Source organism: Notothenia rossii (genome assembly GCF_949606895.1).
Source record: "Notothenia rossii genome assembly, chromosome: 5".
In the NCBI taxonomy this organism is placed as follows: Eukaryota; Metazoa; Chordata; class Actinopteri; order Perciformes; family Nototheniidae; genus Notothenia; species Notothenia rossii.
Genome location: NC_136903.1, coordinates 57400348 through 57421649, shown reverse-complemented (window position 1 = coordinate 57421649; position 21302 = coordinate 57400348). Strand labels below are relative to the sequence as shown.

Here is a 21302-nt window from a genome sequence, read left to right as displayed (position 1 = left end):
GGGGGGAGCCGAGGAAGCTCATTCCTCCTCCTCATCATCTCAACACGGTCGCTGGAAAGGTTGTCCTGTAGCTCAAAGGTCAAATGGCCAGTGTGTGTGTGAACCTCCTTAAAACTTGTGTCCTTAACACTAGAACCGCCAACGGGTCAATTTTAACCGCAGCTGTTTTTTGATTGTATGTAACTTTTTTTCAATAAAATATTCAAGTCTCCCAGTCCATGACTTTTCCTGAAAGTAGCAATCTCTGTTGTTAAAAATTGTCAATATGAAGTCAGATTGAAAAAATCGCCAAAAGAAATGCCCTTTATACCCTAGCGGGTAATATTTACCTCATAGAAAATGCAGCGTAAACATGACGTGTTGCTATAGCAACGCCTTTTGTCTACTGTGGTTCCGTATAGAGAGAGAGAGATAGACAGATAGATAGTTATAGATAGAGAGATTTGAACCTAAACAAAACACAAGTCTAACACCAAGGGTTTAAATCAGCACTGGTAGCGATATGTTATACTTCATGCAATCTGCAAAAACGATATCATATGAAAAGCTGAGAGTCCACAGATTCTATTGGTATAAGTTTCATCCCTGTGCGATCAAAACTCAATGTTCTGTATGATAAATAAAAGAACATTGTACCTTGAAAATCAATAGCGGGTACATCTGACCCGTTGGCAGTTTAAGGTATACAACGCAGTAGCGTGGCGTGGGAAAAAAATTAGGGGAAGCCAATAATACGTCCTTTCTTTTGGGGTGGGGTGTGGTGGTCAATGTAATAACGTAACCAGATGAGTGATTACAGCGCCCGGTATCATTTTACACACATTTGTATCATACAGATGCAGGACTTACACACGCCTGTTATCTGACCGACAGGTCCGCATGCACTCTCCAGCCGAAACTCTAATAAGCATTCATTCACAAACTAAATCAGGAGACCTTCAACGTTTTACGTCCGGTTCGCTCCTTTGTTCCTCGCTGTACACAGCTCCAGTTTGGGCATTGGCCTGTCATCAGATTGTATTTGTTGTTGCTGCTGCAGCGGAAGTTTAGTACAATTATTTTTGATTAAATCCTCCAAATCTCCACCTTCCATAATTGCACTTGCTTCAGTTGCTTGCTACTTTCTAACAGCGGTGAGTGTGGTGCAGTGACGCTATCTATCTTCTATCGATTAGATTTATGATTCGAAAATTATAAAAGTAGGGTAGACATGTGGATATTATCCGACTGAACAAAACCTGCATTTACCAAACAGGTTCGTTTTCCACTGACCTTCGAGCTATTTTCCAAAATCCTATGGAGAAATCGCATTGCTTTTTGTCGAGGGAAACCGAGCGCAGCTTACTTCCGCTTTTTGGGACGCGTCACTGCACCACTAAGTTGATGCGATTTGATTGTGAGGCAAGGGAAGCCAGCCGCCTCTGGCTTCCCTTGGCATGGCCCTGACCAATCACAGGTTGGCAGGGGCATGACGTGAGCCTCATCTGATTGGTCAATCCCTCCATTTTTTTTCACCAAGGGAAGCACATTTCGGCTGGCCTCCTCTCGCAACAGAGAGTGCAATCTACTGTTTCACCATAACATCTAGAGGGGCGCTGTTTCACTCTTTGTAAAATACTCAATGAGAATGGGGGAGAGACGGGCCGGCAGCAACACACAACAAAGAATTTCCGAAACTAAACGAAGTGTTTTTATTTATTTATTAAAATTATAACTACAATCCAAAAAAACAGGGGAAGCCTGGCTTCCCTTGGCCTCCAGGAGAAAACGCCACTGATACAACGACCTCTGGCGGTTCTAGTGTTAAAAAGTGCAGTTGGCTAAAAGTTGTTTCTTAATTCCCACCCCTTAATGCTTTTGTGTGTTGCATGCAAAGGGACAACATAGCTGTCCCATTCCAATGTAACTTCATTTTCTCTAAAACACCACCATGTTACACATCTATTTTTTTCAACCTCAGTATACTTTATTCTATTAAGCTTGTTTTTAACCGGAAAGTTTTATATATATCTTGTATTAAATAGTCAGAACCCAGGGAGCCAGCGCTGTTAAGTGCAGAGCTTCTTAGGCAATAATTACATTCACTAAAGAGGGAGAAAATAAAGAGGGATTGCAGAGAGGGGAAGAAGAACAGAGAGGAAGGTATCAATATAAAACACATTACTGAAAAGTAGCCTAAAATGTGAAGAAAGAGAGAGTGAAATAACTAGTATGGCAAGAGACAAATAATTAAAACAATAACCGGTTATAAAGTGTATGAAATGTTAACTATCTAAAGCAAAAATTGATTTTAGCAATATTTGAGTGGCGCACACTTTTACTTTTCCCCAATATCCAAGGTTTGTGAGGACTATAAGGACTATGAGTGTACAGTTTATGGTTCGATCACTAGCTAGCTAGCTAGATTTCTTGTTTTAAGATCACCTAACTCTGGTGTATCATAAGTATGTTATGTAATTCAAGTGCACAATTGGAAGAAACTAGAGTGATAGAGCAAGTATGGCGAGAGAGAGAGAAGTAAAACACTATCCAGGTGTGACCGGATGTCTCCTCCCTCTGTGACGCTGCTTTGCACCATGCCAGCGCACCTGCTATTTAAGTGGAGGTGACAAATCCCTCCTCCTCTGTTTCTCCGTTGTGGCTTCAGCCTGGCGTGGCCGCGTAGATTGTTTGGCGTGGCAGCTCGCGCATCGCACTCTCTGCCAGACAGGTAAAGCATCTTGCATTCTGTCCTTTATTCATGGACACAAGCACCCAGCTAACACGCCACGTTGCCACCACGTGGCCTAAAAGTGGTAGTTTGGTGGCACTGTGCACAACGTGGTAGCCACGTGGCCCCAACGTTGTGGTTCACCACAAGCACCCGTCTAAGTGTGCACAACGTGGTAGCCACGTGGCCCCAACGTTGTGGTTCACCACAAGCACCCGTCTAAAAATACCTATTTTGTTTAATGTTATAGATTTATTTATTTATTTCCTTTTTGTCAGAATATGAGTTTGAAGGATAGTAATTTGTGCAAAAAATATTACTTGGGTGGTTTTACAAAGAAAATACCACGTTGTGGCCACGTTGAAATATAACGTATAAATACCACGTTGTGGCCACGTTGAAATATAACGTTTTCCTTTCCATGCAAGTGGGTGCACATACATATGATTTGTATGCAAATAGATGGAGTCTACTCTATTATGTAGTTGAATATTGTTCGTCCATTTGTTGCTGTTGATGTCAGTGGCGTTTTCTCCTGGAGGCCAAGGGAAGCCAGGCTTCCCCTGTTTTTTCGGATTGTAGTTATAATTTTAATAAATAAATAAAAACACTTCGTTTAGTTTCGGAAATTCTTTGTTGTATGTTGCTGCCGGCCCGTCTCTCCCCCATTCACATTGAGTATTTTACAAAGAGTGAAACAGCGCCCCTCTAGATGTTACGGTGAAACAGTAGATTGCACTCTCTGTTGCGAGAGGAGGCCAGCCGAAATTTGCTTCCCTTGGTGAAAAAAAATGGAGGGATTGACCAATCAGATGAGGCTCACGTCATGCCCCTGCCAACCTGCGATTGGTCAGGGCCATGCCAAGGGAAGCCAGAGGCAGCTGGCTTCCCTTGCCTCACAATCCAATCAAATCGCATCAATTTAGTGGTGCAGTGACGCGTCCCAAAAAGCGGAAGTAAGCTGCGCTCGGTTTCCCTCGACAAAATAGCAATGGGATTTCTCCATAGGATTTTGGAAAATAGCTCGAAAAAAAGTCAGTGGAAAACGAACCTGTTAGGTAAATGCACGTTTTGTTCAGTCGGATAATATCCACATGTCTGGCCTACTTTTATAATTTTCAAATCATAAATCTAATCGATAGAAGATAGATAGCGTCACTGCACCACTCTCACCGCCGTTAGAAAGTAGCAAGCAACTGAAGCAAGTGCAATTATGGAGGGTGGAGATTCGGAGTATTTAATCAAAAATAATTGTACTAAACTTCCGCTGCAGCAGCAACAACAAATACAATCTGATGACAGGCCAATGCCCAAACTGGAGCTGTGTACAGCGAGGAACAAAGGAGCGAACCGGACGTAAAACGTTAAAGGTCTCCTGATTTAGTTTGTGAATGAATGCTTATTAGAGTTTCGGCTGGAGAGTGCGTGCGGACCTGTCGGTCAGATAACAGGCGTGTGTAAGTCCTGCATCTGTATGATACAAATGTGTGTAAAATGATACCGGGTGCTGTAATCACTCATCTGGTTACGTTATTACATTGACCACCACACCCCCGACCCAAAAGAAAGGACGTATTATTGGCTTCCCCTAATTTTTTCCCCACGCCACGCTACTGGTTGATGTTTATAACTGTATATGCTCTCACCAGCCTAAGAATTCAACCAATCACGGCAAATTTCGTTCGCGCCTTTTCTCAGTGTTCTGGATTTACCACTTCACATCCTGGTCGATCCATACGCATACAAATTATATAGTCCCTCAAATATCCATCTATTCTCCCAGAAGATGGGATGTATTTTGCAAAACAGACAGTTATTCGATCGTTTTTCCCAGTTCGACACCCTTTCCTGTCCCTCGATGCCCCCACTAGCGCTGGTTAAAATTAATGCCGTTCAGCGACCTACAAACGGTTAAACGGATCTGCGAAAACGAGGACACGCTGTCAATCTCTGGAACGTTAGGCCTAAACCGCGTTTTTTTTATTCAAGTCAAGAACTGTCAATATATAGTACTTGCAGGTAAGGAAGCCATCCTTTTTTAAAGTTTTGTAATTCGGGTCATGAACATATGGGGGAGTGTTCTATGCACAGCTCTCAGCATATTTTACACTTTTTCTGCCGAAATTAAGCAGGTGCCTTGTGGCCTCATGTGTGGCCTAATCTCGGACTCGGCCTCCATGTTGTTTTTTTCAGCAGGGCCGCTGGGCTGTGTGAACAAAGCTTACATTAAATCCGTGGGAGATCTATATCTGGTTGAGATATGTCCCGACTTTTCAATAGATAGCGACTACCCAGTTAATAGACGAACGTACTCTATGGGAACAAATTAATAGAAAAACAGTTCAACGGAATAAGAAATATTAACCCTTTCAGTTTTCTTTATTAAATGTCATTTAATGTGGTGCTTCACTTCACCTGTTAATCTTTATTAAATAATGTTAATACAGACGAAGAAGGGGAGATACTGGAGGCAAGTGACAGTGTCCCTGCTCTAGTTCTGGCCGAGCTACCAACACCTCCTCAACGGACAAATGGTAAATGAGGTTGGCCCAAGGATCAAGTAGAGCTATATCCTCAACTGTTAATTTCAATTATTTTAGTTTCAACATGAAGCTTGAGTCACAAAAGAAAAAAAACAGCATTTGCTTGTATGCTAATTTTATTCCCAGGAGGTCCAACCTTTTCTTAAACACAGTATCTAACTGGCTAACTATGGGCTATTTTGACCTATAGAACAATGATTACTTTTTGGTACAGACATTTATGCAGTACCAGGTAGATCAGTACCGGTAAATTGATATTTTGGGAGTATCTTCTTGCAGTGAAAATAAAGTATTGCTTTCATGTCCTAATCAAAAATGCATTAATAATGTTTTATCGATAACCACACTCATTAAATTCTGTTTAAGGCTGTTCTGCACCGAGAGCGATATCACCAAGTACCAGTACCCCTTCCAGGTCTATTTCTGGGCATAGAATCCAGTCTCCTGTGTGTCCTAACAGTGACACAAGATCAGGTATTTAGGACTATTGACATTGTGCATTTGTCTTCATATTTAAAAAAAAAAACGGTTTCAAGTAATGATATACATTGGTCCTCTTGAGAGACCACCCCATCTGCCAAGCCAAACCGATCTGTCATAAAGGGTGGTCTCTCATAAGAGGTTCAATAGCATGGGATGTGTAGCCATTGGTGCATGATGTTGCGGGCTCCCAAGAGACGTGGTCTTAAATATGAGGTCATTCAAAAGGGGCACCACTGTATTCACTTTGCTCCATTTAGCCTTTCGCTTTATATTAATATAAGTATTCTGATATAGACATTTATAAATTAATTGCATTACTATCTCTGTATACAGTGATGACTTCAAGTGCACGACTGTCTGAGGATCATCGTGGAGGAAAGCAACTGTTCCATACCAGGTAAGGAATCTGAGGCTTTGTAGTTTTACCCAAGTATTTACTGAGAGTAGTACGTACATGTATATCTCGTTGCTCACCATGATTGGTCTAGGCCATTCATTGGTACAGTCACCCTGTGCTAAAGCATTTAGACTAGTACATGTAGTACATTAGACCAATCTGATATTAAGCTGTAGCGAATCTCTGTTACTACTCATGCCATGTAACTATGGCTTACTGTTGGCATGTACTGCAGTGAAGTAATAATTTCATGTTATGTTTTCAGCACCCCCACAACACCCAGAGCTTCTACATCTGCTGCAATAAATCCTGAAAGTGAGCCAACAGGTAACAAAGCCTAATGTAAAAGTTTTACTTCAAGAATATTTTTGAAATTTGTGATCCAGAAAATATTCAATTGTGATTTCCTCATTCTAAACATTGTGTTCTTTTGAGACAAATTGATAGCACGGGATGTGTAGCCATTGGTGCATGCTGTAGTGGTCTCCCAAGAGAGGTGGTCTTAAAATGAGGTCACTCAAAAGGGGCACCACTGTTTTCACTTTGCTCCATTTAGCCTTTCACTTTATATTAATTTAAGTATTCTGATATAGACATTTATAAATTAATTACATTACTATCTCTGTATACAGTGATGACTTCAAGTGCACGACTGTCTGAGGATCATCGTGGAGGAAAGCAACCCTTCCATACCAGGTAAGGAATCTGAGGCTTTGTAGTTTTACCCAAGTATTTACTGAGTAGTACGTACATGTATATCTCATTGCTCACCATGATTGGTCTAGGCCATTCATTGGTACAGTCACCCTGTGCTAAAGCATTTAGACTAGTACATGTAGTACATTAGACCAATCTGATATTAAGCTGTAGCGAATCTCTGTTACTACTCATGCCATGTAACTATGGCTTACTGTTGGCATGTACTGCAGTGAAGTAATAATTTCATGTTATGTTTTCAGCACCCCCACAACACCCAGAGCTTCTACATCTGCTGCAATAAATCCTGAAAGTGAGCCAACAGGTAACAAAGCCTAATGTAAAAGTTTTACTTCAAGAATATTTTTGAAATTTGTGATCCAGAAAATATTCAATTGTGATTTCCTCATTCTAAACATTGTGTTCTTTTGAGACAAATTGATAGCACGGGATGTGTAGCCATTGGTGCATGCTGTACAGTGTGAGAAAAAGTTTTTAGAGAGTACTTGTCCATGGACAAGTGAGTTTGGCAATTTACTTGTCCGAATACATTTTTCACTTGTCCAGAATGGACAAAAATTGGGGCCACTGGAATCTTCTTCTTCGCCATCGTATTTTACATTTTCACACATAGGGTTGGGTATCGTTTGGATTCGAACGATTCCGGTTCTGCTTTTCGATTCTGGTTATTTTCGGTTCTTTGAGAGGGTAAAAATAAGTCCCATGATAAAGTGGGAGAAAAATATATTTATGAAAACATTAAGTCAAATCTGTATTCCTATTTACAAATCACTTCATACTGTTTAATTTCTTATGGTTATTGAATACAATTATATAAAAATAATCTCTGCATTGTTTAGTTAGTTCTAAGTGGTGCAGTTTGAGAATGTACAATTGGCCCAGTCTCCTCTGATGTTACACTGCAACCTGCCTGATACCTGCTTATGTAGAAAAGCGCTAGGCCTTAAATATAATGATAATAGGCTAATAATAATAGCTTATAATAATAAGTAATAATTAATTATTAGGCTACTTATTAGTAGCCTAATAATAAGGCCTAGCGCTTTTCTACAACTCAAAGACGCATGTGTATTACATGCTGCAGCTGCCCAGCTGCTCACTGTTTGTAAAAGTAAATAAATAGTATTTTCATTTCAATAATGTACTTTCTATACCCTGCTTCATAAACAATACTGACATCCCTGTGCTCCTCCGAGTCTGGGGGTCCGGGGATGTGAGGACAGCGCGAGGACACAGGGAGGCTGCTTCACTTCATAAAGGAAATGGCGGTCAATATTAACAACACAGGAGCTAAAACGCTTAATAACCTTCATTACGTATTAGAGAAAGAACATAAGAAAGTTTGAAAAAGATGAGGCTGTTAAACGGGCAGCGGATCCGCTGTGTGTAGAAAGAGAGAGAGACGCTGAGCTGCACCATGCAGCGAACAGCTGATCCGGAGAATAGAGAGAGAGAGAGAGCTGTGGTCCGCGGGGCTCGGCCTCGCCTCCTGTCCCCACAACTCTTATTAATCCCGGTACCGGACAATTGTTATTTGTTCCTACTCGGAACATAGTTTTGCTTCCCAACCCTGCCACTGTGCTACACTTCCAGCGCTGCCCCGCCCCGCCCTAACTGTACAGAAAGCGGCGAGATGCATTCCCTTAGGAATCGACAAGCAGAACCGAAACTAACATTTCTAAACAAACAATGGCGGACACTGACAATTTGCGAATGAGTTCTGCCTTTTGTAAACTGAATTTATCAATAAATCAGGGCGAAAAACGTCACTTGTCCGCCGGACAAGTCAATTGAAATATCTACTTGTCCGATATTGTAAATAACACGTCCCGGACGGTGGGACGTGTACTTTTTCGCACACTGCTGTAGTGGTCTCCCAAGAGAGGTGGTCTTAAAATGAGGTCACTCAAAAGGGGCACCACTGTTTTCACTTTGCTCCATTTAGCCTTTCACTTTATATTAATTTAAGTATTCTGATATAGACATTTATAAATTAATGACATTACTATCTCTGTATACAGTGATGACTTCAAGTGCACGACTGTCTGAGGATCATCGTGGAGGAAAGCAACCCTTCCATACCAGGTAAGGAATCTGAGGCTTTGTAGTTTTACCCAAGTATTTACTGAGAGTAGTACGTACATGTACTGTATATCTCATTGCTCACCATGATTGGTCTAGGCCATTCATTGGTACAGTCACCCTGTGCTAAAGCATTTAGACTAGTACATGTAGTACATTAGACCAATCTGATATTAAGCTGTAGCGAATCTCTGTTACTACTCATGCCATGTAACTATGGCTTACTGTTGGCATGTACTGCAGTGAAGTAATAATTTCATGTTATGTTTTCAGCACCCCCACAACACCCAGAGCTTCTACATCTGCTGCAATAAATCCTGAAAGTGAGCCAACAGGTAACAAAGCCTAATGTAACAGTTTTACTTCAAGAATATCTTTCAAAATTGTGATCCAGAAAATATTCAATTTTGATTTCTTCATTCTAAACATTGTGTTCTTTTGAGACAAATTGATTGATGATTATGGCATCCTTTTCGCATTTTTTTCTCATTCCATTTACGTTTAGCTTGGGATCTAGCACTTGCCGTTGCTTGAAATATGTGTTTAACTTCAACGCAACATGAAATGTAATGAATCATTTGTCGCAATTGCCTTAATGCATTATACATGTATGTGGGTGAATAGATGCAAATTCTAAGCATAGTATTTAAAAATGTGGAATCTTGTTATCTTGCTACAGGATTCCAGAGCAGGATGCTGATGCGTATGCAAAACCTTGAAGAGTCACAGGGGGAAATCCTTAGAATGCTGCGCTTCTTGACAAGTGCCAGCAGAGCAGCAGGAGAGGAGTTGGACGATGTACTACCAGACCCTGTCAGCAGTACTGAGGAGCTGGATAGGCTTTGTGAGAGGCTTACAGATAAGGCCTTCAAGAGACAATTGGTATGTTCCATTGTGAAAGAAAAACTTATTTTGTTAAGAATCGCTTAAATTGTATGAAGAAGTAACTCCATCTTCCAAAGAGACAGATAGGCAGACACCAAGACAGACAGACAGGCAGGCAGGCAGGCAGGCACACATACAGACAGGTATACAGACAGATAGGCAGACAGACAGGCAGGCACACAGACAGCTAAACAGGCAGGCAGACGGACAGTCAGGCAGACAGGCACCTAAGCAGGCAGCAGGCAGGCAGGCAGGCATAGATAGATAGATAGATAGATAGATAGATAGATAGACATAATTGGGACCACTGAATTATTTCAAAACTGTATTAGTTATATTCAATGCTGCCTTTGTAATATATATCTGACAATTTAGCATTTTCACTTGGATGTACTCAAGGGTTTTTTACTAAGAAAACTAATTATCTACATTGCAGACATGCTATATGACTTCCTTGGGTGGCCACAACATCGGAGACACCATCCGGAGGATGCTCTCCAAGTTGGGAACCAATGCCTTATGGTCAACGTATAGCCTCAAGGGAAAGAAGGGCAAGAATGCGTTGATTGACCTGTCGGTCACCAAGGTCCTCATCAGTAAGTGTTTAAGTCATAAATGGCATGCAATTGCTTCTTCAGTATTTTATGAAGCTCGCCTGATGCACTCCAGAGATACTCAATATAACATGTTGATTATCATTTATTATAACCGAAACGACCATTTTGGGGATGTTATGTTTCATGTGCATGAGTGGGTACGTGTCTGAGTCTGCATCTTCGTTAGTGGATCTTTCAAAAACTATGTGACATTCTAATGTACTTATTTGTATGAGTATTGGTCATCCATGGGCCAAGAACCCTCATGATTTTGGTGCTGATTCTATTTTTATATCTTTATTGTTGTGGCCATCTTGGATTTTCTTAATTTTCTCCGGGGTTTGGCCATACTACCGCGTAAATTTTTCAGCTGTTCATGGGGGGTAATCATCTCGGTTAGCGATAATGGTCCCAGGTGGGTGATAATGGGGGATATTGATCCTACATCGGCGCTAATGGGGATATTGGTCCCAAGTGCGAGATACTGGTCCCCAGTGGGTGATCATGATAATGAGGGAAATGGTTCAGCAAGAAACCCATTTGTCTGGCCGTCTTGAATATTTGGTGCCAGTAAAGATTTGGGGGATGTATCCTGTGTTCGTCTGTGAATACCATTCTAATTACAAATATTAAAATATAAAACTGCCTTAGGATTATTTAGTTTAGATTTGTGAGGAATAGTTGTTTTAGTGTTAATTCTTTCACCAGTACATATACTTGTTACTCTTCCTTTCTTCCGTGCATTGCTTGGGGTTAGCAGTGTTGTGCTACTTTTCCTACAGGAGCATGCTTGAAAAACCATCCTAAAGCCAAGGCTTCCGAGGTGGAGGAACAACTGTCCGAAAATCTCAAATATGCACCGAAGAAAAAAGGAGGGCCAAAATACAAGGTGATAGTGGATTCTAGTGACTTACTTAAATATTTGGTCCATCTCTCCAAATGTCTGTCAATAAAGCATTTACATATCACATAAATGTACCACTTTGACATATAGTATGTGTCATCAGTACTTAAATCTTTGCATTCTCACAAAGTTAGTTATCATTATCACTACTCATCAATTAGGAACAATTAAGGATTTTATTTTCTAATATACCATGTATTCCCTAATGTGCGTTCTTGCTTTTTAGGAACCTGCTGCAAAGAGAAGGAAGAGCGTCGCATCTGCAGTCGATGTCGATACAGATACAGATTCAGATTAACATTTCACATATTATGCCTGGTCATTGGTGCACGGACGTTTCGGCCAACGAACGTTTTGGCCAGGTATATTTGTCGGGGCGGACGTTTCGGCCAGCTTGTACAAAAAATATAATAACTGAATAAATAAATATTTTATTTCATTTAAATTCACCTACGTAGTAGATACATGTTACTGCCATTCATATATATAATAACTGAATAAATACATATAGCGCCACCAACGTAAATGTTCATTTAGTCTACAAGGTCTCGGTTCGAAAGCCACAAATGTTCAGCTGGCCAGCTATTATTGTATTACCTTGGACAATGTTTTATCTATTGTTAGGTTATTTCCTTGAGGTACTTAGAAAGTAGTTTAGGTAAACCTGTTATGCCTTCATATAAAGAGATTGCAATTGATATCATTTATATCCCTCTTTGTGTTACTACATTTGACCATGGCTTCATTATGTTCTTTTGTTCAGGAACATACAAATTAAACTGGTTACTTATACACCTTAAGTTTGCAGAGAATATTTAAATGTCCATAATTGTAGAAATATGATAAAAAATATCATTCTACTGTCTACATGTCCTAAAATTAATTATGGGTTTATGGAATTTCTTATTGATATATATCTATCTGTCAATTTGAATCATGTCATGATGTATTATGCATTTGAACCATTGAAATGCAAATAAAATTGTCTAAGAAGTGTATTATTAAAATTTGAGTTGTGTTGATTACTTTGACATAATTAAAGCTAATCGAAAGAAAATATAATTGCAAATAGAAAGTGGTCTAAAGGTGGTGTGAACGTTACATTTCAACGTTACATTTCAATGTGGTGACCACGTTATTTCAACCATACAAAATCACGTGGCCTCCACGTAAATTGCCACGTTGTCACAACAACAGCATCACGTGGCTGTAACGTGGCAGCCACGTGCAATTGTTAGCTGGGCAACACCCGGCTTGACACTACTCTGTCTTAGCGCAGCTGACGCCCGGTGCTTTTGAGGAGGATTTGCTCCGCCGGAGGCTCCCTGGTCTTGCTGTGTTGCAACTATTGGTGAGTTGCCGTTGTCTCACCTTCAGCTTGGTTCCTTTGGTGTATTGACTGTTATTCATGTCACAGTAGGATTTGGCGGTGGGATTGTTGAGTCTCTCTCTCCCTTCCCTGTGGGCTCTGTGGCTGCAACTGGCCGCACAGGCTGGTATGTATGAATTTCCCCATAGATAACTTTTCATTCAATAAACTTAAGCATTCACAAGTCATTTTAAACCTCTTTCCAGGGGTGCCATAAACATTCTCCCTTCCTGGTGGGCTCTGTGGCAGTGCTTAGCTGTAAAAGTTGGGGCGCCGTAACCACTCTCCCCACCTCTGGTCATCATTCCCCCCCCCCCCCCCCCCCCTATCAGCCAGAAAAGAGAAAGTAAACAACATCCGGTTTCAAAAATATTACAATAATTACGTCTTACCTTTTTTGATTTGTGATCAAAAGATGTGTTCAACGGAATAAAAACGCCGCTCAAGGTTAATCCAATTGTCTTTGTGTCACGTAGAATTTTTTACTGATAATCCACCATCATATTTATGGCAATATACTGGGTATAAAGTTTTGCCGTCCAGGCTTGTACTTTCAGATATGCTTCGTTTGCTTCTCTATTACGTCCGCAATGGTAATGTTTACATGGATTTGGGAACTGCCCATCGCTTCTATTGGATGTAATAGTTGTAAAAAAGGTGTAAATCACCCAAATCGATCAATGGGATGCAGAGATATGGTCCTTCGTAAAGTATAAAGAATGCCAGCCAGCGTAAGGACTTTACGCAGCAGACTTTACTTATTGTTTACTACGTAAGGAAGCAGGAATTGCAGGACCCAGAGTGCACGGAGCGGACACCAGATAACGGAATTGCAGTTTTATTGCTTATAGATTATCAGAACATTTCAAAGGGGACACAGCCACATTGGATATTAACCTATGGATTAACTACATCATCGTTGTTATCGTTTTAATGCCATTGAAGACCAGTTTGGACCAGACAAAGACGAAGGGAAGCCATTGTTAGCATTGTGGGCTACCTAGCACCACTTGTTTTGATGTACGTTTTTTGTTGATAACGTCGCGAGTTTGTATCTTTCAGTGTTGAAGTGGGCACCGTTAGATTCTGTGTCTTTACGATCATAAACGATGTGTTGGATGTGCAGCTAGGATAAGTAATAAGGGAGCTAGGAGTGATTTTCGGTGCAGTAATAGGTTAGCATTTTTCGCTCTGGGCTAATCCAGAGGCTCACTGTTAGCATTGTGGGGCCTAAGAGGATAACAGAGTATGTTTTTTCACAACAGTTGTATTTGGATGGAATGAATACCTATAGTGATAATTCAAAGTAATAAAATGATTTTTACAGTGAAAAAGGTCAAATGGAACCGAGGGTTCCCAAATTACCCTGTCCTTCTGGACTTTATTTTTCTAAACCTCTCTAAAAAGGTCAAATTTCACTTGTTTTGCATCAATCTTGATATAGGGTACTTATTATGTTATAATTTGGATTCAAAAGCTTTTAGTCTACTAACCCATCATTCAAGGGTGGTTTTCACTATAAGTAATGTTTTTTTTTTTAGGCGGACATTAGAATTTACAAGTTTTTACTATGTTCCATCTGAATTTACTTTAAAATAAAACATCTAGATTGATTCTGACACTTCTACATCCAGCTCACAGATGTAACCTTGCTTTGAGAGAAAAGATTATTAATTTAACCCTTTTAGAAGTGAAGATATAGTCTTTGCTGTGTTAGTGGCATTTTCGAGCCTGAAACCTGAAAAACAGGCTCAGGGCTTAAGAGGTTAACCCAGAATGCAAAGCGATACAAAATCAGTCAAGTGCTGGGAAAACTCAAATTAAGTTTAAGATACAAACAAGAGACAAACAACAAAATGAGTGCGGGACCGAGCAAAAAGCTAAAGACATACCACTTCCACCCAGAATGGGAGGGAGAATGTTTTTTTGTGATGTCACATTCAAAGGTTATTTGCCTTATTTGTAAAGCAAGCGTCGCTCTGCCAAAGAAAGGTAACGTGGAGAGGCATTATCGGAGTGTTAACAAGGCATATGACAGTGACTTCCCTCCGAGTTGAGAAAGAGAAAGGTAATGTATTATTGCTACAAAAATGTATCTTGCAGTCTTAGTGTCGCCAACTCGTTTCTAGCAAAAAGACAAACAAATGCGTCTATGATCGGCAGGGGCGCCGCCAGGGATTTTGGGCCCCATGAAAATATATCACATTGGGCCCCTCCCCTGCTTTAATATAATAACATTAGTATTAATATCATAACCAAAATGTCGGTGATCAACATTTTGTTTACAGACTGATCACTCAATGCTTCAAACTGTCCATCATCCTAAATAGACTAAAAGCAGTTTTTTGTTTTATATAGATCATTGGCTATGTGGGAAAATACTGTGTTTGAAATGTATAATTTAAATTAGATGTTAGCTTTTTGTTATATATATATTGTATTCCAGTCTCCCTTCAGATATGTTAAGTGGCATGTCATTCAACACAATGCTGCTCACCTCCCTCAGTTTGAAGAAAAGGTGGTTCAGGTTCAGCCTTTTGGGGGGACAGGGCTGCTGAGCCTAAAGATGGATCTGTTGGACCTGGCACCAGGTGGAGGGACAACTGATTTAGTATGAATAGGCGCTAAAAATGTGCCTGCATTTATTAAAGGTAGGGTAGGTAAGAATGGAGAAACCACCTAGAGTGCGCGAGAATTTGAAAATACACAACCGAAAAAAATCTGCCCCTTCCTTCAGAGTTCCTTACAGAGCCCCTCCTCCAACACACACGAAAGCGCACATGACCAATGAGGGCACGAGATAAGTTTGTGCACAGATAAGGGTATATGCAGGAATCATGAAGTCAAATTTAATACCTTTTAAGACCTTTTTTAAGACCCTTTCCATAAATTTTAAGACCTCATCGCAACTTTGAGTCCTAACCGGTTACGTTGGCGACACACTTTACCTCACATTGACTATATTGATTGTAAGATAGCACAACTAAACAGAGTGCAGACAGACTACTGAAGCCTCCTCTCCACATGAACTTCAACCTCTCTGTGAAGGTCATGTTTAATGCAGTATGCTGCTTTTTTGCTTCTGTAGACTCTGTGCTCTTTCATTCCAGTAAAACTCCTCAGACACCATTAGAAACCAGTATTTGACCAATAAACAAAACAATTGACAAAACTTTGAACTATGAAATATGTTAAACTTTGGTGAGCTTCAGCGGGGTAATGCCATATAGGAGTTCCCTCACAAATACCCAGGGGTTAAATTGGGCTGGGGCTGTCCGGGGCTAAGCCCTGGCACATAGGACGATGCTCTGACGTCATCACCCTCACACATTTGTCATATGTTTACAAAAAAGGATATATATGTTAAGACTTTTCTCGTTCTTAATATAGACTATATTTAGGGTCTATATGTGTTGACTTTACTTTAAAATAGCAGATCTCTGTGACCGGATATAGTTTGGCTTAGAACCCAGCCCCACAAGGACGAATACGGTAAAACGCATACGCAAGTGCAAAAAAGGCTTCCGTTCACACGCATTCGATTCATTAACGTGTCCGTTCACACTAGACCGCTGAAAATGCTGGAAACGATGTAGTACATATGTCAGGCCTGTAAGTGGCGCTGCTGCCGCCCGAAATACACCAAAAGCAGCGAAGAAGACCCCGAAGCATGGTTGCCATGGTTGCCCTTCTGTTTATTCTCCGCGGTGGACGGCGTGTTCTCCTGCTGTATCTCTCAGGTAGTCCACCAGCAGATGAAAAACACCCACCTCTCCGCCTCTCCCAAGGAACGAGGGGACCGTGCGGCAGTTTCCGTAAAAAAAAAATTCCGCCGGTCAACATGTCCCTTAAAGTTTAAATCTTCCGTACAAAATTAGAAAAGTGCCGGTCAGAGGTCTTCTTTGTTATTTATTGAGCTTTAAAACAAATTGATAACGACTCTTTTCTCTGTATAATAATATAAGAATATTTATAAGAATATTTAATAAACGGTGACTGCCTCTCTTTTCCTCCCCCTCTTCTGACAGCCCAGCAGCAACAGGAGACGTGGGGAGAGGGAGGCGGGCTATTTCATCGTTATCAGAAAATGATCATATAGAGCACACACGGAGCCGTTGGACCCCCAGAGCGTTGCGTATGCCGGTCTACCCACCTTGGGACCCGTTACCGTAGTCGTTTATTCCCCCCCCCCCACACAGAGCGGAGTAAGGCAACGAAACTTAAAATAATAAGCAGCATTTTAGGGCGCGCTATGCATGGGGCCGCCTTGTGGGGTTTCCCGACATGTCGTTTCAGTAAATTAAAGGGTGTTTCATGTTGTCGTTGCTGTGAACCTTCTTAACACCTTGGAAAATGCCGTTTAATACTTTTTAATAGCCTTAATTTTTGCTAAATTGATTTATCAACTTTTAATACTTTTTAAGACCCCGCGGACACCCTGACAGATGGAAGGCTGACAGGCAGGTCCATTCATTTTAGCCGGGCCGGCTCAGATGATTGGTCGTGCTTTTTACAGCGCCACGGCTTACATAGAGGACATTTTTGTATGTATTTATTGTCAAAGCATTTAATATATTCATTGCTATCAGGATGTTAAGAGCATTCCATGGAATATAACAAAAAGCGTTTCTGAAGTCAATTACCTACCATGCCTTTTAAATGTCAGCTAAAAGAGCAGTGAAATTAAAGACCTCTGAATTTTCTGTAAAGATATTAACAGTACTTAATGTCAGCTTAGTAAAAAAAAAACATTAGCTACAAGAATAATTTCCACCAATGGACCACACCCACCTTTTCTTGTGAAAAACTGGGTGACATACTGTCGCCCTTTAGTCCCTCTCTCTTGTCTTTCTCTCCTTTCTCTTCTTTTCTTAGAGCCTGACTTTGTTGGTTGTTGAAACATGGTACAACACATGTATTTAGGCTAAGTACTAGCATCCCTCCTCACATACTTTCATTCTCTGCAAGTGCTGGTGCTGCACGCGTTTGGAGGCAGGACTAAACCATTACATGTAAATAGAAGGGGTTGCACAGAGGCTTTGGGTAATTAACTTTTGGAAGAAAATAAGTTAAATGAATCGTAAGTTTAGTGAGTAATTTATCAATATAACGTTCTATTAATGTTAATTATTGAGGATTGATGAAAAATTTACTTACATTTTTTTCTTAATGTTCTGAACATTTTGGGGCCCCTGTCAGTCACGGGCCCTTAGAATCGTCCTAACTTTTCACCCCCTTACGGCGCCCTTGATGGTCGGTGTATTTTCAACCTTTCCAATCCAGACGAGATCTCTCTCTCCCGTCTGTGTGCGAGGGGGGCGGGGCAGTTTACACACACGGCGGGGATTGCGGAGAGAAGCGCTCCTAGGTGTGGTTAATGTTACCCGTCTTGAGGTGGACAATGCTCCTTGTCAAGAGTGTTTAGCATGTAAGGGTGTTAACACGAGCAATTTGTCTAAACATTTAGCGAAAGTGCACCACATTCAGACGGAGGAATGCACCAATCTACCGGTCGTGTCCACAACACACAAACTGATCCTGCTGTAACAACAAGTGCACTACTGACACAATATGGTTGAGACCATTCAGGCTTATGCTAGAGGGGTGCAAGGAATAGTCTAAGTAGTGGGGGAGTTTTATACACTAAAGGTGTGGAAATTCTCTCGTGTTATAATAGCGCCGCCGCTGTCAGATCAAAATGCCTCCAAATGTAATTTGAATAGACCTACAGCCAATCAGAGCAACGAAACGTTGGGTCTGCTGCGTCATGCATTACTGATACGTCACGTTCACAGCATAGACTGTATATATAAATGGACGTAGGGTCCGTGACGTCACCCATAGGATTCTGCAGAGTTGCCGAGAAGCCCTTAGTAGGCGGAGTCGGCCACTAACGGCTCGACAGTGACGTCAGAGTTCAACTCCCGCCTACTCCAAATAAGGGCAAAGAGGCGGAGCCGAGGCGGGACCTGCTGCCACCGAGCTGAAAGTTCCAGAGCTAGCTGAAGCTACCAAGCTAAGCTAACATGCTCCCCATCTGCACACTGCCGTGGTATTTTACGTTTCTAAGGTAAGCGGACATGAAACTATTCAGCAAAACTATAAATAATAATCTAAGTTATTGAGTTTTAAGCATAATACTTCAGAATCTTAAAATCCCCTTAACGTTTGTATGCAATTGTGCTAAATTCAACATTGGAATCAAGCAAATTTGCATGACATTAGTTATTTATATTTTGATATCACTTAATTATACGTTTAATACATTTAAGTCAAGCTAAGGTACATGTGATGGTAGCTAGTTAGTGCTCTTACCTGTGAGGCCTCCTCCAAACAGCATAATAACCAGACTGTATCATTAAAACTAAGTACCAGTTCTAGATCCTTGACTTTAGACAAACAATTCAAAAGACAACATGTATTTAAAGACCACTCTTTATCTGAATGTGCCTCTTAACCTGATATATTAGTTATACAGTAATAGTATTGACAGTCTAAAAAAACTGAGCAACTCAACTGTCAACTTTATGTTTCTTATTGTCTAAAGCATTTGTTATTTTCATTTTCCCCCTCTCATATTCAGTGTGGACGGATTGAGACAGCGTGGTGTCCAGAGAGCTGCAGAGACTTCAGGGAGAAACCTCCGTGTGATGGACTTCCTGTCAGTTGGTTTGAAGAGGACTGAGGGTCTTTCCTCTGCAAGGGGGACTGGAGGGACTGGGGGGAGGGACTGATGGAGGAGCCCATGCTGGGCAAAGCTGATATCAACTGCACAGGCCTAATCTGTCACTTTATTTGACTAAATGTGTTTACTTATACATTTAATAGGTTTACCCCTTCTGTCCATATGTGCGTTTAATTTAAAACATTTGATTAACTTTTGGTTCACATTTCAATAAATTGTATTTGTATTTGCACTCCTTTTGTCCATTATTCTTACTGAAAATGTTAGATTACACATTCACATCTGACTGAAGATTGGCCTTATTTTATTGTGACGTTGCAAACTCTGCGGTACAAGGCACAAGCGAGGCAAATAGAAATAATCAGCTGATGGAGTGTAGATGCGGAAATAGGTGCATTCGATCAGCTGACTGTTTTTACAATAAAAGTAGTTTCTTAGTGTACTGGTCTTAAAATCTCATAGCATCAGCTTTTAATTTTCCTCTTGGATGTTCTTCTTGACCCTCAGAGAAGGAGAAAATGTTGTGTCTTTCAGGCATGTCCTTTCCTAACAAAAATTACAGGAAACATAAAACATTATTGCAGAACAAGTGTGTTATTTAGGAAAGCGGTTTGTTTGTGTGTTTTGGGGCTGTAGATATAATTATTTTGTAATTGTAAAGTTTTTTTTATATTTCATCAGTGAGCTACAAAGACAATCAGATTATGAATGAACAGTATGAAGTTCATCAACATTGAAATATCTGTTATTATCAAAATAATATTTAACTGTTATCAAAACGTAGTGCAACTGTAGAAGCTTGCTCTGTTGTCTCACTGAAAGAATAACTTTTACCACGTTTTTTACATACAATATTCAGAGATAAATAGTAGCAGTTCTCACTATGTGTTAAATATCTTTGCCTTTAATACATTAAATTAGAAAGCTGACAAAATCATATTGCTTGTTAACATCTAAATGTAACTTTTTGCACAGAAAAAACCCTCAACTTCACTGGTGTGTAGGTGATCTAGTATTATTTAATGGAATGTATATCAGTGTATTAAAGTCAATACTTTCTTGATTCTTTGTACAGTATGAAAAAAATCCATGTTCATGACAGCATGGTACTGCATCTATATTAACGAGGCGGCAGCTAGCAGCTAGCGGCTAGCTAGTAAATTATGCTAAGTTACACATCAATCGTTATGTACTTTTATATTACGCTGACATCAGGATCTAGCGATATCCAAGCAACAGAGCTTCATTTAGCATGATACTTGTGTGGGTTGTACATGAAACCACTTGGTAACCATTACTTTTTTTATGCATACTTTAAGTAACATTAGGCTGTCTTTGGCTCTTTTCTGCTGTAACAATGTAAATTTATTTTTGATCTAATTGATGTTTTTGTCAGCTTGTTTCCCTATATTGCGACACTTATTTGGTTTAAGATTATTTCTCCTTTTTTTACAGACATCGCCAACCATAGTGGAATGCTGTTGTAAAGGATTGCATTGATCCGTGCATCAATACCTTCACCCAGCTTTGAGGCCTCCAATGAACATCATCTTGTGGCTCGGAAAAACGTGAACAAATACATCTCACAAAGACTGACTTTCTGGTGTAATCATTATAATATCAAAGACAAACACTTTAAGTAACAATATATAAAATCATTCAGCAGCAGAGGATGGAGTGGAAACAGCATTTCTAACTAAGATGATTACAATATTACAAGTTAAACATCAAGATGAACATACTATTATTAATTTAAAAAGTACATGGGAGACTTAAATATCCTGCAATATACCATTAGCAGAATAGGAACAAATGTGCCAAAACATTTCTAAAATAAACATAAACATAAACTGAGGGCTTTCTTCCTGAGCCGCTGGGAGTAAAGGTCCTCCATGGATGGCAGCTCCGTCCTGGTGATGTTTTTTCAAACC

The 21302-nt window shown here is 40.3% G+C and overlaps 1 protein-coding gene across 5 annotated transcripts in view; it reads left to right on the top strand.

Moving 5' to 3' along the window:
• Positions 1-21179, top strand: part of LOC307039719 (uncharacterized protein) — a 74954-nt gene extending 53775 nt beyond the window's left edge. Inside the window, exons 1-14 of one of the 5 annotated variants that reach the window (XR_013808322.1) lie at positions 4729-5244; positions 5620-5727; positions 6070-6133; positions 6399-6460; positions 6766-6829; positions 7093-7154; positions 8872-8935; positions 9206-9267; positions 9612-9814; positions 10254-10413; positions 11196-11302; positions 11544-12668; positions 12735-12813; positions 20827-21179. Coding sequence is in view for 1 of the 5 variants with exons in the window: in XM_079682058.1 (XP_079538184.1) it covers positions 6072-6133; positions 6399-6460; positions 6766-6829; positions 7093-7154; positions 8872-8935; positions 9206-9267; positions 9612-9814; positions 10254-10413; positions 11196-11302; positions 11544-11615 (918 nt within the window). In the remaining 4 variants the exon portion in view is untranslated. Of the gene's footprint in view, positions 1-4728; positions 5245-5266; positions 5728-6069; positions 6134-6303; positions 6461-6765; positions 6830-7092; positions 7155-8871; positions 8936-9205; positions 9268-9611; positions 9815-10253; positions 10414-11195; positions 11303-11543; positions 12715-12734; positions 12814-12892; positions 13014-20826 lie in introns of those variants that run through there. The other 4 variants (XR_013808324.1, XR_013808325.1, XM_079682058.1 and 1 more) reach the window with 4 other exon arrangements.
• The last annotated feature ends 123 nt before the right edge of the window (positions 21180-21302 follow it).